Genomic DNA, 16,252 nt, shown 5'->3' with positions numbered 1-16,252 from the left:
AGTTCAAAATCAATTAAAATTAACTTTGAAAAATATTATATTTGCTAGGAAATGAATCAAGATTTGGTTGAGTAATGAACAGGGATCCACAGGTGTCTTAATGTGACAATACAAAAATCTAAATGTTATTTGCTAGTCTAGATAACACTTAAATTATCTTCTAGTTTATAGCTTCACTTGCATCTGAACATTAACATAATGCTGACTGATCTGCATAACAATGCTGTAGACCCTTTCTTGGTCTACAGCACAATGGCTCTAGGAGGTAGGAATATCCACAAAGACCAGAGTTACATTGTTCCTATATTGTGCCTAGTGTCTGCTCAGGAGTACACCACGCTGATGTGATAAAAACCAAGAGTTTATCATTCAGGATTCACAGATGCGGGCTCACTCCCATCTGTCCACATTTCAGCATATTGGAAGCCTAACAGCTTGAGATTATGGCCCTGATAAAACTTAAGTAGTACAGAGTTGCCTTCAAGCCTGTAGGACAATTTAATGTGGCGTTTTAAAACCAAAGAACACCAGAAATAAGCCCTAAACCTGCAGAAACAATCAACTGCCAAGTTTCTGCTAATACCTCATGATTAATCTCTAACATAACACTTACCCATACATTAGAATTTTTTTCACAATATGCCTTCCATACTTGGATTTACTCAAGTCAACCAAATGCTCTGAAAAGAAATTACAAGGTAGTATTAACTGAAAGAAAGCATCTAATTTTTATTCATTTCCAGTATCTGAGCATTGCTTGTTAGGCCAGAATTTATTGCCCATTCCTAATTGCTCTTGAGAATATGGTGATGAACCATATTCTTGAACCTCTGCAGACCTTCTGTTGAAGGTATTCCCACAATGCTGCTGGGCAGAGTTCCAGGAGTTGCAAATGGATTGAACAATGCTTATTGTTGATTGCACTGAGAAACTCATTTTACCAGGACATACTGATGCCAGACTTGTTTAAATAGTGCCTTGTTGTCAAGGGCAGATACTTTTGCACCACCACTGCAATTCAGCTCTTTGGTCCATATTTGGGACTGGACAAAGGTCTGGAACCAAGTGGCTCTGGTAAAAAAAACTGTCAGTGGTGAGTAGGTTATTGGTGAAGAGCATATAGTTTTAAAATACCTTTCAATTCCTCAAACGCCTCTTGCCTTTGTTCTTCATCACCAAACTGAATATAACACTGGATTACTCGGGCAGAATCATGTGCAAATGCAATCTGGAAAAGATAATAAAGCAATTCAAGTAAAAAAAACACCATCAGTGGTAGAATTATGGTAGAATTTCTTGTTTATTCAATCTAAATTACTAGGGATTCAATAAGATGCCAAAGTAAAATTCCCAGTAAGGATTTAAATAAAAAAGGAACCAACACTGCACTTCTAACTGCATTTTCTCTCAACATTATAGAATTGGTAACGTAGTTTTGGGAATCACATGCCAGCAGGTCTCCTGTGACAGCATTCTACCGTAGACAGGATACCAACATGGAATTGTGTTTGATTTGTCTTCAAAGCAACAAATTCTATCTGCTAAATGTAAAAACAGCCAAAGTTCAGTATTTAAATACAATTTAAAACCACAGGTCCAGTGGGTAAAACAAACACCACACAGCAGCATTAAAGGAAATTAAGTTAAGCCTTTAAGGACAGGTACGTTATACACTGCAAAACACCAGGGCAGATCTTCCAATGCCCTGAGATTGACTGTCATCTGTGTCTTTTTCATGCTGTTTCTTTAAGTGCAATTCTGGAGAAAGTTCTCTGCTGAGGGGCCAACTCCAAGCTTATCAGAGCAGCCCAGGGAACTCAGAGCAAACAGCCAGCTGTGCTGAAAAGAACAGCATTGGCATTCAGAACTGCTTAGAACCTGTCAAAAATTTAAATCTTAAAAGTGTAAAAACACACACATACACTCTTGAAGACAATAAAAAAGCCCAATTTACCCTAATCCCAGTAAACAACTTCTTCCTTTTTATTTAAAACAGCCTGCTATACATGCATCAAGTATATTCGGAAGCAGGCATATTCTCCAGTTTAGGAGTTGGGAAAGCTATGGAGGTTCACACTGCCCTGTTAGACTCCAGGAGTCCCAGCCAGAAATCCTGCAGCTCATGCTGCATGAGAGACTCTGCCATCACCTCCACTTAGGAAATGTCCTGTTAAGGATATATCCACTGAACATGTATACTGGACTTTAGTGGAAATTTTGCCCCATTGTATTAACCTGTGATGAAATGCAGGGAGTGTCATTCTTAGACTACAAGATATAATTATCCTACATTACTGAAATAAGCATATGATACACAAATTAAGCTATAGGTTAAACACTGAAAAAACAATTACATAATTACAAATATTCTAGTATTAAATACGGTACGAAACCTGCATTAAATGATCTGAGATCTGTACAACCCTCCAGATACGATCTTCTTAACCAAGCATTAATACTAATGAAAGGTTTAAAGTAAAAAAAAACATACATTTTTAATATTTCCATGGACTAGATTCTGCAATTCTTTCATAAGTTCTGCTTTCTTCTCTTTACTGCAGTCTTTTCTGGAGGAATAAAAGCATTTAAGAAATATATAAAGTATGAATGGGTTGGTAAGTTTGCAGATGACATGAAGATTGGTGTAGTAGATAGAGAAGAAGATTGTTGTAGGTTGCAACAGGATTTAGACAGGATGCAGAGCTGGGCAGAGAAGTGGCAGATGGAGTTCAATCCAGAGAAGTGTGAAGTGATACACTTTGGAAGAACGAACTTGAAGGCAGAGTACATGGTTAATGGCAGGATTCTTAGCAGTGTGGAGGAACAGAGAGATCTTGGGGTCCAAGTACATAGATCCCTCAAAGTTGACGCACAAGTGGATAGGGTGGTTGAGAAGGTGTGTGGTGTGCTGGCCTTCATTAACGGGGGATTGAGTTCAAGAGCCAAGAGGTAATGTTGCAGCTCTGTAAGTCTGGTTAGACCACACTTGGAATATTGTGTTCAGTTCTGGTCACCACATTATAGGAAGGATGTGGAAGCTTTGGAGAGGGTGCAGAGGAGATTTACAAGGAGACTACCTGGGTTGGAGAGCATGTCTTACGAGGAGAGGTTGAGCGAGTTAAGGCTTTTCTCTTTGGAGCGACTGAGGATGAGAGGAGACTTCATAGAGGTATAAAAGATTATGAGAGGCATAGACAGAGTGGACAGCCAGCATCTTTTCCCCAGGGTGGCAATGACAATACTAAAGGTCACCCATTTAAGGTGCATGGAGGAAAGTTCAGGGGAGATGTCACAGGTAGGTTTTTTTTTTACACACACACACACAGAGTGGTAGGAGCCTGGAATGCACTGCGGGTGGTGGTGGTGGTAGGGGCCGTTACGAGAGGGTCATTTAAGAGACTATTAGATAGGCACACGGACGAAAGAAAAATAGAGGGTTATAGAAGGTGAAGTAGAGAGAGGGATATATTGACCGGGGATAAGGTTTATAATAGGTTGGCATAACATTGTGGGCTGTGGGGCTGCACTGTGCTGTATGGTTCTAGGTATAGGAAATCAAATTTAATGTTACTCAAAAAAAAACAGAACACATTGGAAATTCTCAGTAGGTCAGGCAGTAGCTGTGCAGGGAGAAGCAGAGTTAACAATTAAGTTTAAAGACCCTTCATCAGAACCAGACAATGTTATTAATTACCAATTTTCAAATACCTACTGCAGTGCAATTTTTGAAGCTTCCTTCCAGGTTTACTGTTGTCAAGTGGCTAGATTCTAAGTGCTTAACCATTTTTATTATGTTTTGATTGTAGGCAGTAGTATTACTACCCAAGTATTTTAAACACATCTGGTTCATAATTAAATGAAGATATCATAATCTACTACAACTGCCTGTCAATAAATGAATTACTCCATTTATTTCCCTATTACAAAAAGATACCACGATCGATGTGGAAAGCTTAATTTTATTCACTGGAGATTTGAAGTTATTCTTCTTAATCTGCAGTGAATAAGAGTTGATAATACGCAAATGCCAATTACTTCATGAATATTTTTCTTTCTATTCCACAGCAAGTTTTACCTTTCTAAATCTTCAAATTGTGCCTATTAAAATGCTGCAGTTCTTGGTAAGCAAAGAGAAATATGATACATTTTATGGGAAAATACCTATGATGGAAGTTAATTTAAAACACAAATCAAAGCAAGCAATTAAATGTTGTGGAGAAATCAGCATTAACTTTATATTAGATGTATTAAAAACAACTTTGAAGTGTCTGATGGAATAAATTTAAAACAAATATAGATTTTACTACTGTGTAAAATTAGGGTTAAAACAAAACTATAATTTCAGAGTAAGATTTTAATTCATCCTGTTGTGTTTAAATTGCAAATTGATTCAGCCAATATATCAGTCATGATCCTTGATAACAGTAGCAACAAGGAAAATTAATAACCCATTGAGGGAGTCTGAGCTGACTCGACAGGACTGATATTCTGAGGATAAGAATCACAGGTGAACTTCAAATTGATTCAGGTGCTCAGCACTGGTATCTCAGAAAGTGAATATAATGGATCTATAGAATTAAATTGGTTGCATCAAATTAGGATGAGGTAACCTCTCTCCCAGTGCACCAAAAAATCTTATGAAGACAAAGTGTGCAAATAAGTTCAACAATGAAAATCATATACAAGCTTTGTAATCAGACTCATGCTTAATTTATTTGAATTAGGATGGAGAGGCACAGGGTAGTGGGGAACGCAGTCTTCAACTTGTCATTAAGATTGCATTCAATACACAACATCACTTTTGTAAGTGGACATTTAATTATTGCAAGTGTAAAAGATAAACTTGAATTGAACTTTGTTGAAAATACCTTCTTACACTTTCCCAGATCTGCTTTGATCGAATTATTAAATCATAATTAGTTTTCTTGTCCTGTTGTCTGTTCACTTTTAGTTCTTTCTTTTGTTTTTTGAAATCATCCCATTTAGGTTTCTTTCCAACGGTTCCTAAAATCACAAATCATTGTTAGCTTCACATAATGTCCCTTAGAAATAACATCTTAAATACATTTTAAAATACTATGCACTGATTGCCACAAAAACTTAAAATCAAAGGATGGTGCACCATACAGCCATGTCCCTGACACACTCAATAATGCATTATCTACTGGTCAACCCTGTAGCTTTGCACGTAGATGGGTAGTAACGAAAATACAAGAATATGAGAACAGCACCAATGATGCCCAAGGTCTTTAATTCCAATGATTTTATTTGCTTGACAGAGATAAAAATAAACAATACTTTTTTAAGAACAAGGACTAAAGCTAGTATTAGATGCAAAATGAAATGATTAAGTTTAAACACATAATTATATCAACCTAATCCAAAAGATTTTACCATTGGTAGCTAGGCACCAAGGTGTACAAGAACAGTCTAATTTTTTTCCCCACAATTTTTAAATTCCCTTCATAACAGGAAATAAAACAATTATGCACAAGCAAGGTCAAGATCAAGAATCATCATATGGAGAAACATAACCCATTCCTCAAAGATGCTGTAAACTTCTTCATTAGCACAATACACAAATGAAGCAAACCATCAATCCAAGTGCATCAAAATAACAAAAACATAAAAATACCAAAATAGCGGTGTTAAATATTGAAAACTTATTGCGACTAAAAGATTAGGCTTCACACATCTGAATCTGATCACTTATTTTAATACAGGCGAGCCCCGCATTACAGCAGTTTAGGTTGTGGAAATTTGGCCATACAGAATTAACAATCACTGCCCAAAAATTTGAGATGCAGAATAAAGTTCACTTACATAGAATGTGTGTGGGAAAAAAAATAAATAAATCAACAATTTTCTTTTCTCAACATCTTGCTTGACGCACTTGCAAGGCCCATTTTCTGGGAACGCAACCCCCCCCCCCTCCGCCGTAACAATGCAAGTCGCCTATGTTGTTAAATAGGATATCAAAACATTGCCTCAAATATTGAACTAAAGCACATGAAGAAAGTTTGATTAATTTATGATAAATTATAGTTACATAATCAATGGCTTGAAATGATCAGAAATCCAGGTAATAATTTCCATACTGCTAAAAAAAAAGTTAAAAAACTGAAAAGCTTAAGATATTTTTTAAACCTAGAGAAGCCGATCAGCCACGTACCCTCTTCATTTCCACCCAATTGCTTCCTCTTTTTTCCAGTTTGCCGTTCTCCCTTAATTTTTTTCACTTTTCCAGTTGCATTTGCCAATGTCTTGGCATGATACTTTGCTGCCTTCTCAAACTTTTGAGATTTGAACTTTGAATTGTCTTTCCCAGCTTCACCTGTGTCAGAACCCAAATAAAAAGATCAGGAAGTTAACACAGATGCCTGTAATTTCTGTAACAAATATAGCACAAATTTCAACGTCAAATTTGGGAAATAACTTCTTTGCACTTTATGTTCATAAAAGCAGCCTTCAATTTTCTATGCAAAGGTCTCAATTTGAAGATTAGCACTTCAAATAAAAGGATGTGAAGGCAGATCCAAGTTTGATTTCTGCATTAAAACTGGTAGATTGGTTCACCTATTGGATTCTATAACATCAAGGGCTTACCTGATGCAACATTCTTAGATCTGTCAAACTTTTTAACTTTGCTCTTTCCAGGTGGGGCACTTCTACCTTTCCCAGATAAGTTTTTACCTTTAAGCACCATGATCTCCCTCAACTCCACCTGCAAGAACAACAGAAATAATTACTGTACTGAATCTATACTTCAGACCAGATGGAACAGCATAATGTTTTGCAGTGTTATAAAAGAACAATGCCACTAAAAACATACAAATCAAGGCAAAATACACAAAAATGTTACAATCTCACTTACAAAACTAAAAACAAACAAAAATAGGTATGCGACCTGAATAAAAATGATCTTTCAGATTTAGTCTTATGCAACAGACCACAACTATTTCTTAATTTGTGTAATCTCAGTTGATTATTTGCTAAAAGAATGCATAGATCAGATTTACACCATACATCTTTATGACAGAATCGAAGGAAATCAACTCCACGATTAGTTAGAAACATTTTCCCGGAAAATATCACATACTTAATCAGAAAACAATCTATGAAATAAAACAATCTTATGGTGAAAAATTAAACTTGAATACAGTAATTCAAATGTAGACCATTTCTTCTAATAAACCATAAACATAAATATAGAAATAAAATATGTGGCTAAAAAGAATCTGGTATAAGCAGATAATAATTGGGTATATGCAGCAATAAGAACAATTTGCAAACTATCAGTTGGCAGTGTCAGAGAAGTAAGAAGCAAGGACATTTGTTCATGGGCGGCTAGTTCTTTTAAGTGAGCCTTCCTATGTCTTTTTTTAAAGTTATAGCTCATATAAATTTTGTCGAAGTATCAGATCAAATCCATTTTGATTAAAAACTGAAAAACTGTTTAACCTGAAAATGCCCACATTAACAATTGCAAAACTGGACACACCTGGAAGCTCTGCTAAAAGGCACAGGAAGCTAAGAGAACACCAAGTATCAACACTGCCCATCTGTACAGAATGATGAGGCACAATCTTTTAAACCAGAAATGGCAGCTGCATGGGTAGCTGCAGAGTATCAAAATTAATACTTCTGGAAAATGTTCAACTTAATTCTGGAATCTTCCATGGGACTAAGTGGAGAATCATCAGGTTTATCAACAAAACCAAAAACCTAAATATACATGGAAACCTAACCTTGTATAATAGGGGTAAAGTTTGTAGCTGCTACAAATTCCTCAAGCTTAATCTACATTGGAAACTACTTAGAGCTTCTGTGATGCTGGCTTTTAAATAGAACCATAGAACAATACAGCACAATACAGGCCCTTCGGCCCACCATGTTATGCCGACCTTCAAACCACGCCTAAGACTATCTAACCCCTTCCTCCCACATATCCCTCTATTTTAAATTCCTCCATATGCTTATCTAACAATCTCTTGAACTTGACCAACGTATCAGCCTCCACCACCACCCCAGGCAGCGCATTCCATGCACCAACCACTCTCTGGGTGAAAAACCTCCCTCTGACATCTCCCTTGAACTTCCCACCCATTACCTTAAAGCCATGCCCTCTTGTAGTGAGTTCTGGTGCCCTGGTAAAGAGGCGCTGGCTGTCCACTCTATCTATTTTGTACAGGAGGTCCCCGGATTACGAATGCCCGATTTACGAACGCCTGTACTTATGAACCGACCTCCGTAAAGCCTATTATTTTAAAAAATCGAGTTACACACAATAGTTCGTATTAACGAACGGGCGGACTACCTTGCACGACGCTCAAAACACTGCGCGTTTTAAGCAGTTTGTCGGCACGAGGGAGAACTATGTATTTCATAGCTTCGTATTCTACGTGAAATAATTCCACGTCACTTTCAGGACACGCGGTAACTTCTCCCCCCCCCCCACCACCCCCTGCACCCCTGGTTTATTACACCATTGACCTTTCCCCACAAATGACATTGGACCCACAAGAAACGTTGTTCTCCTTAATGCTCGTTTAACAATGTCTTCTGATCTCATTGTGTCACTGAGCCAAACATTCAACATTATTACCAATTACAGAATCACAACAAACTGCAAGCATGAAGTCATGACGAATTTTGCTGGCACTAGTCTTTTCCGGAGGGAACACCTCTCCTCAGTTACAGTCTCTATTCAACTATCCATTCAACTGTTTCCTTCATTCTTAATGGGGAGATCCACATAATCTACGACCTTCTGTCTAACGACATCTCGCCCCCTTTTTGGGCAAATATTTCGCTCTTATTTTATAATTCAGTGACTTATGTTATACTCAACCCAGGTCACCCACAACAGTATGAAACTGCTGGATATGCTGAAGAGTAAAACGATGGATTTCCTTCAGTTTTTAATCTCTGGGTTCATTCTCTCCATTGCTGTCCCATGCTGACTCTACTAGCTGCTAATATACGTCTGACCATCAGAACATTGAACATCAAAATCAGAAAGAACGGCACACAGGGGGTTAAAACAAGGTGAAACAGGTCGAATGCGATCCACGCGAAGGACGTTTAGAAACTTCGTCAAACAGCACAAAGCCAGGGAATATTGTCAATTATGTGTCCAGGTTCATATTTAAAGTACCAGGGGACACTCTCTGAACAGCCCAGCACATTTACTGTCCCTATAACCGCAGCTGTCGTTCTCTTGGTGCAATATTTCGTTTTCAGTTTCTCACAAGAAATGGCCACAAATCGATCAAAGCTGAAAACGACTATCAGCCATACAGAGACTGAGATGCTTGCCCTGACCAGAAATCCAGTGAGACAACAAATAGGAGTCATGCTGAGGAATGAATCAGGGAAATAAATGGAACCAATTAACACCAATCCGGGACCTGAGATAACGACCAGGAGATCAGCTGCTGCTATTCCCACCAGGTAGCGAGTGACAGATTATGATGTTTTAGGCAAAATATATACCATATACTAAGACAAACATTTGACTAATTGATGTTAGATGTGAACTGTACGTAACTGTTCCGACTTACATACAAATTCGATCTACGAACAGACTCAAAAATGGAACTCATTCGTAATCCAGGGATTTCCTGTATACCTCCATCATGTCTCCTCTCAAATGAGTAAAGCCCTAGCTCCTTTAGTCTCTCCTCATAATCCATACTCTCTAATCCAGGCAGCATCCTGGTAAATCTCCTCTGCACCCTTTCCAATGCCTCCACATCCTTCCTATAATGAGGCGACCAGAATTGGACACAGTACTCTAAGTGTGGTCTAACCAGAGTTTTGTAAAGCTGCATCATTACTTCGCGGCTCTTAAACTCGATCCCCCGATTTATGAAAGCTAACACCCCATAAGCTTTCTTAATTACCCTATCCACCTGTGAAGCAACTTTCAGAGATCTGTGGATATGAACCCCCAGATCCCTCTGCTCCTCCACACTACCCAGAATCCTGCCATTAACCTTGTACTCCACCTTGGAGTTAGTTCTTCCAAAGTGTACCACCTCACACTTCTCCGGATTGAACTCCATCTGCCACTTGTCAGCCCAGCTCTGCATCCTATCGATATCCCTCTGTAAGCTTCAACAGCCCTCCACACTATCCACAACACCACCGATCTTTGTGTCATCTGCAAAATTTCTAACCCACCCTTCCACCCCCTCATCTAAGTCATTAATAAACATCACGAAAAGTAGAGTCCCAGAACCGATCCCTATGGGACGCCACTAGTCACAGCCCTCCAATCCGAATGCGCTCCCTCCACCACAACCCTCTGCTTTCTATAGGCAAGCCAATTCTGAATCCACACGGCCAAGCCTCCCTGGATCCCTTGGCCTCTGACCTTCTGAAGAAGCCTACCATGCGGAACCTTATCAAACGCCTTACTAAAATCCATGTAGACCACATCCACTGCACTACCCTCATCAATCTTCCTGGTCACCTCCTCAAAGAACCCTATCAGGCTCGTGAGGCAAGATCTTCCCTTCACAAAGCCATGCTGGCTGTCCCTAATCAGTCCACGATTCTCTAAATACTCATAAATCCTATCTCTTAAAATGTGCTCTCATTGTGAACAAAGCTGGTAACAGTATACATTTCTTTTAACCTCAAGGTAAAGGATATTGCATGATAGAGAAAAATTAAAAAGTGCAGATGCTAGAAATCTAAAATAAAACAAAATGCTGGAAACATTCAGCAGGTCAGGCAACATCTTCGGAATGAAAAACAGAGTTAATGTATCAGGCTGAAGACTCTTCATCAGATCCTTTATCATTTGGTTTTTTCACAGATGCTCCATGACCTGCTGAGTGTTTCTAGCACTTACTGCTTTTAGTGTAGGATATGGAAATGGGTAATGGTACCCAAAGTGCATCAGGATGGGATAGCGCAGTAAAGTCACAGCAGGAGAAAAATAGTTTAAGAAAAAGATTCCTTGTCTGAATGCATGCTGCACTTGTAACAAGATAATGAATTGATAATATAGATATAAATGTAAATAAATGGGCATGATTTGATAGACATTAGAGGTGTGGTTGCAAGGTATGGACCAAGGCCAGGAAATGATTTTTTAAATTCACTTTCTGACTTTAGCCAATATTTATTGCCCATCCCTAACTGCTCTTGAGAAGTAGGTAGCGAGCTACCTTCTTGAACGATGCACTCTTTCAGGTGAATTTACTCCCCAAGTGCTGTTAGGTAGGGAGTTTCAGTATTTACACCCAGCAAGGTGTGCTGTCCCCACAGGCCAGCAAGTGACAGCAAGGTGTGCTGTCCCCATATGCCAGCTGCCACTGTACAAGGTCACAGGTTTGAGCAACTCTGTAGCCTGGCTGAGTGACTGTAGTGCATTTTGTAGGTGATACACACTGCAGCCACGGGCCACCAGCACTGGAGGCAATGAATGTTTGGAGAAGCAGATGGAGTGCCAATCAAGCTCTCTGCTTTGTCCAGGATAGTGTCAAGCTTCCCAAGTGTTGTTCAAATTACACTCATCCAGGCAAGGGAGTGGACAACAGGATATTTGCTTTTGTAATGTTGGTGGCGAGATGCAGCAACACATTAGCAAGGTAAAATAATTGGCTAAATAACAGGAGAGGGTCAGGATGAATGCCTCATTTTCAGGTTGGCTAGCTTTAACTTGTGGTATGCCACAAGGATCAGTGATGGGGCTGCAAGTATTTACAATCTACCTGAATGATTTAGATGAAAGGACCAAGCGTATTATAGTCAAATTTGCTCCCAATACAAAGATTAGTAACAGAGCAAGTTGTGAGAACCGCAAAGGGATATACGTAGATAAGTGAGCGGGCAAAAGTTTGGCAAATGAAATACACAATGGAGAAATAAGAGGTCATCCACTTTAAAAGAATAGAACAGTGAAATATTGTTTAAATGGGAGAAAGACCACAGGGTACCATAGTATGGAGGGATCCAAAATACCCTCATAAACGAAACACCAAAATTTAGCATGAAGGCATGGCAAGTGCAGGTGATCCCTCCATTATGGAGGGGTTGCATTCCTAGAGAGGCTTCCACTTTGCGATTTTCTGTATCTGCTCTACTCTCTCTACACTTACGACTGTGTGGCTAAGCACAGCTCAAACGCCATCTATAAATTTGCTGATGACACCACTGTGGTTGGTAGAATCTCAGATAGCGATGAGGTATACAGGAGTGAAACAGATCAGCTGGTTGAGTGGTGTCGGAACAATAACTTTGCACTCAATGTCAGCAAGAACAAAGAATTGATTGTGGACTTCAGGAGGAGGAACTCGGGAGAACACACACCAGTCCTCATTGAGGGATCATCGGTGGAAAGAATGAGCAGTTTCAAGTTCCTGGGTGTCAACATCTCAGAGGATCTATCCTGGGCCCAACACACTGACGCAATCATGAAGAAGGTAAGCCAGCGGTTCTACTTCATTAGGAGTTTGAGGAGATTTGGTACGTCACGAAAGACTCGCAAATTTCTAAAGATGTACGGTGGAGAGCATTCTGACTGGTTCCAAAGCACAGGATTGCAAGAGGCTGCAGAGGGTTGTAGATTCAGCCAGCTCTTTCGTGGGCACAACCCACACTACCATCAAAGACAGCTTCAAGAGGCAGTGCCTCAAGAAGGTGGCATCCATCACTAAGGACCCTTACCGTCCAGGACATGCTCTCTTCTCGCTACCACTGTCAGGGAGGAGGTACAGGCGCCTGAAGACCCACAATCAACAACTTAGGGACAGCTTCTTCCCCTCCATCAGATTTCTGAATGGTCCATGAACACTTCTTCATTATTCCTTTTTTGCACTACTTATTTATTTTGTAATTTATAGTTTTTATGTCTTGCACTGCACTGCTGCCACAAAACAACAAATTTCACATCATACGTCAGTGATAATAAACTCGATTCTGATTCTTTTCCCACTGAATCCCATGTTATAAGTGGAGATGCGTTCCCTTGGATGTTTTTCTCTCATATTAAGCCATGGTACTAGCAATGACAAAGTGACCCACTGCCATTACTTAATACCTGAGAACATTAGACTCAGAATGGACAAGGCTCATGCAAAAGGAACAACAGATTTTGTCAATTTTTATCTTTAGTCACTTTGTAGCTTGGGTCAATAAGATTTGGTTATGACAACACTACGTTGATTGTGTCCCTCCTTTGCCATGCCCCCTCTAGTCTGAGTGCAGCAGCACTGCACTCTGACGCCTGCAAGGTACTTTCTCTGACATGCAAAGCTCGGGGTTTGGGAAAGGGATGGGATTCGAGGATCAGGGTTCATTGGGAGAAAGACTACGTAGAAGGAATTCAGGAGGGCAATGGGTTAAAGCGCAGTGACCTAGTAGAAGAGGAGTATAAGTGGAGAGATTACTAGCCATGACCAATGCGACTCCCCCTCTCCACAATGCGTGCCAGAGAAAATGCTTCAGATGAAGATCTTGGCAGCACTGCACTCTGAGATGTCTGTTCACATATCCTCAGTCTGGAGAGGGCAAGGCAAATGAGGGACTCGGCTGTGAATGCCAACCCAATGTGGTGACGTCATGTCCAAAGCCCATAGAATTGAGTGACTTAAGATAAAAATTGACAAAACTTGTTGTTTCTTTCACATTGTGGTTTTTTTCTCCCACATAAATTTTGAAAAAGCAAATTTAATTCCACATCTCAAATTTTTGTACAGTGATATGTGAATTCCATAAGGGCTCATTCCTGTTGCTGGAATGACCATAATGTGGGGGTAATTAGAAAGCCAAATTGAATACTGGCTGTTATTGCAAGGAGTATGTTACATCCTTGTATCCAAATCCTACATCAGTTGCCTTCCTCATTAGAAGTGGTGATTACTGACTGGTGTACAGGATATCTAGGCCATCTGTATTCAACACATTGCGCCACCACTACTAAATAAGAACACTTAATGGATGATTATGATTTATAAGGTATATTGACTGGAAAACATTCACAGATATATGTGAAATGAGTATGCAGATATTTTTCCATGGGAATGTATTTTGTGAAAAAATTACTCTAGCTCTTTTATCCCCATCTACAGTAAGTGGTAACCAATACAACACATGCCCACCTGCAACACCTCCCTACATTTACTTTTAAACCACAGAAAAGCAACTAGGATTAGAAACCTAAAGTTATGGAAAATTTCAGGCAAACAACACCAATACTGCCTGACCATTCCAAAATTCACACCAATGTTGCCTCTATTTCACACTGGCAGCCTCCTCCCTACCTTCCTCCCTCAGACAGCTGATTATCTCCAGACCCTCTCCCACCAGGGGGCGGCCTCTTCACCCCCCCCATTCCCCCCCCCCCCAGGGGGCGGCTTCTTCACCCCTCCATCCCTCCCCCCCAGGGGGCGGCCTCTTCACCCGTCCATCCCCCCCCAGGGGCGGCCTCTTCACCCCTCCATCCCTCCCCCCCAGGGGGCGGCCTCTTCACCCGTCCATCCCCCCCCAGGGGCGGCCTCTTCACCCCTCCATCCCTCCCCCCCAGGGGGCGGCCTCTTCACCCGTCCATCCCCCCCCAGGGGCGGCTTCTTCACCCCGCCATCCCCCCCCCAGGGGCGGCCTCTTCATCCCTCCCCCGTACCAGGGACGGGCGAACCGGGGGAGGAGGGGACACTTCCCACACCACAGGGATCGTGCACTTCTCCCAACCGGCGGAAGCCCCAGGATCATCCACATCTCCCCGGGCATTAACCCCGGGCCCTGCACTGGCGGCCACCGCCGCCGCCGCCTCCCTCCCGTTGACCCCGGAGCCGGCGCGCGAGCCGCACATCCGTCCACTCACCCGCTCCGCGTGCCGCTGCCCGCGCTGCGCCTGACGTCAACACGTCCGTCCACTCACCCGCTCCGCGTGCCGCTGCCCGCGCTGCGCCTGACGTCAACACGTCCGCTTGCTCCCTCAACGGCCAACGCCGTCGGCGTCATTTCCCGGAGCGATGTTCACTTGAAAAATAACACAGTCGTAAAGTACGAAATATTAAATAGGAGTTCCCTTCATTCAAATTAAATCCTATCAGGAATAATTCGGAAATGAAATAACTTCGGCCGCGAAGATTACCCGATAGAAGGCGGGGTTCGGGAAACACAGGTTGGTGCAACAGATTTAGTATCCGGCTGACTCCGGGTAATACAGGCTGTAGATTTAGTGTCCGGCTGACAACTCTGTGTTATTATTTAGTTATAATAAAGAACTACAGTTCCCAATAGGTAATGCAAGGGGTCACATGGGGAAGAGGAAGAGGCTGTAAAAAGAGAGGGAAAGCAAGCCACTGTTGTTGGTGAATAAAAAATGTTCAGATGTTAAACCCATGTGAAGTTTGTCTCTTGATGAAGAACAAACATAACGTGGTGTCAGAAGTTGGTGTGAGGTCTGAACAGGGAGAGTAGATGAATATTGTGTGCAACTGAGAAAGAGAGTCAGTGTGTACGAAAGAAAAGCTGTAATAAGATGGAGAAAAAGCTGGTCAATGTGGCGAGGGAGCACATTGTTCCTGAAGTTCAGCAGTCACTGGATTTGCCAAGAGAGATTCAGGTGAGAGGCCGAGAGTTCTCGTTATGGATAAGCTAAGTTCTCCCAAGCCTATGCAGTTTACTGACAATTGAACCGATAATTGGAAACGCTTCAAACAGTGATTCAACATATATTTAGATACTAGTGGAGCAGGAGGGAACAATGAAAAGTTGAAAGTGTCTATTTTTCTGCACATGATTGGTGAAGATGCCTTGGACATCTATAACTGCTTTCAAATTGATGAGACAGCTTTTGAGTTGGGTACTTTGATGAAAAAATTTGAGGAGTATTTTATCCCAAGTAAAAACATCACATTTGAGTGATATAAATTATTTTCCTGTGACCAGAAACAAGGTGTTAGCTTCGACCAATACTTAGCTGAGCGTCACAAACTGAGTAAGTCTTGTGGATTTAGAGATTTGAGAAACTCACTAGTTAAAGACAGAATAGTTTGTGGAATTCCAGATAATGGACTCAGAGAAAGACTTGCATGAAAAAGACTTGACCCCGGAAAAGGCGGTGAATATGTGTAGGTCAGCAGAAACCACACGAGCACAAGCTAAGGAGCCGCACAGGGCAGACACAACAGTGCATGCTGTGAAAACAGAGAAGCACCACACAAGGCATTTCCGAAAGCAACAGCAAAGCAAAGAGCAGATAGGGTAGCATCAGTGTCTGGTAAGACCCGTG

General features: G+C 41.1%; 1 protein-coding gene across 3 annotated transcripts in view; it reads right to left on the bottom strand.

The window, feature by feature from the left end:
• The window catches only part of pum3 (pumilio RNA-binding family member 3), a 37,374-nt gene extending 22,253 nt beyond the window's left edge, over window positions 1-15,121 (bottom strand). Inside the window, exons 1-7 of one of the 3 annotated variants that reach the window (XM_052019510.1) lie at window positions 14,894-15,121; window positions 6,607-6,724; window positions 6,173-6,334; window positions 4,869-5,004; window positions 2,492-2,567; window positions 1,135-1,228; window positions 614-680 (exon numbers count right to left, since the gene is read on the bottom strand). In XM_052019510.1, the coding sequence (XP_051875470.1) occupies window positions 614-680; window positions 1,135-1,228; window positions 2,492-2,567; window positions 4,869-5,004; window positions 6,173-6,334; window positions 6,607-6,706 (635 nt within the window). In that variant the 5' untranslated portion in view covers window positions 6,707-6,724; window positions 14,894-15,121. The other 2 variants (XM_052019511.1, XM_052019512.1) reach the window with 2 other exon arrangements.
• Between the last annotated feature and the right edge of the window lie 1,131 nt (window positions 15,122-16,252).

Source organism: Pristis pectinata, chromosome 7 (assembly GCF_009764475.1).
Source record: "Pristis pectinata isolate sPriPec2 chromosome 7, sPriPec2.1.pri, whole genome shotgun sequence".
Taxonomy (NCBI): Eukaryota; Metazoa; Chordata; class Chondrichthyes; order Rhinopristiformes; family Pristidae; genus Pristis; species Pristis pectinata.
The sequence above is the reverse complement of the archived record's forward strand: the minus strand, read 5'-3'. Positions and strand labels throughout refer to the sequence as shown.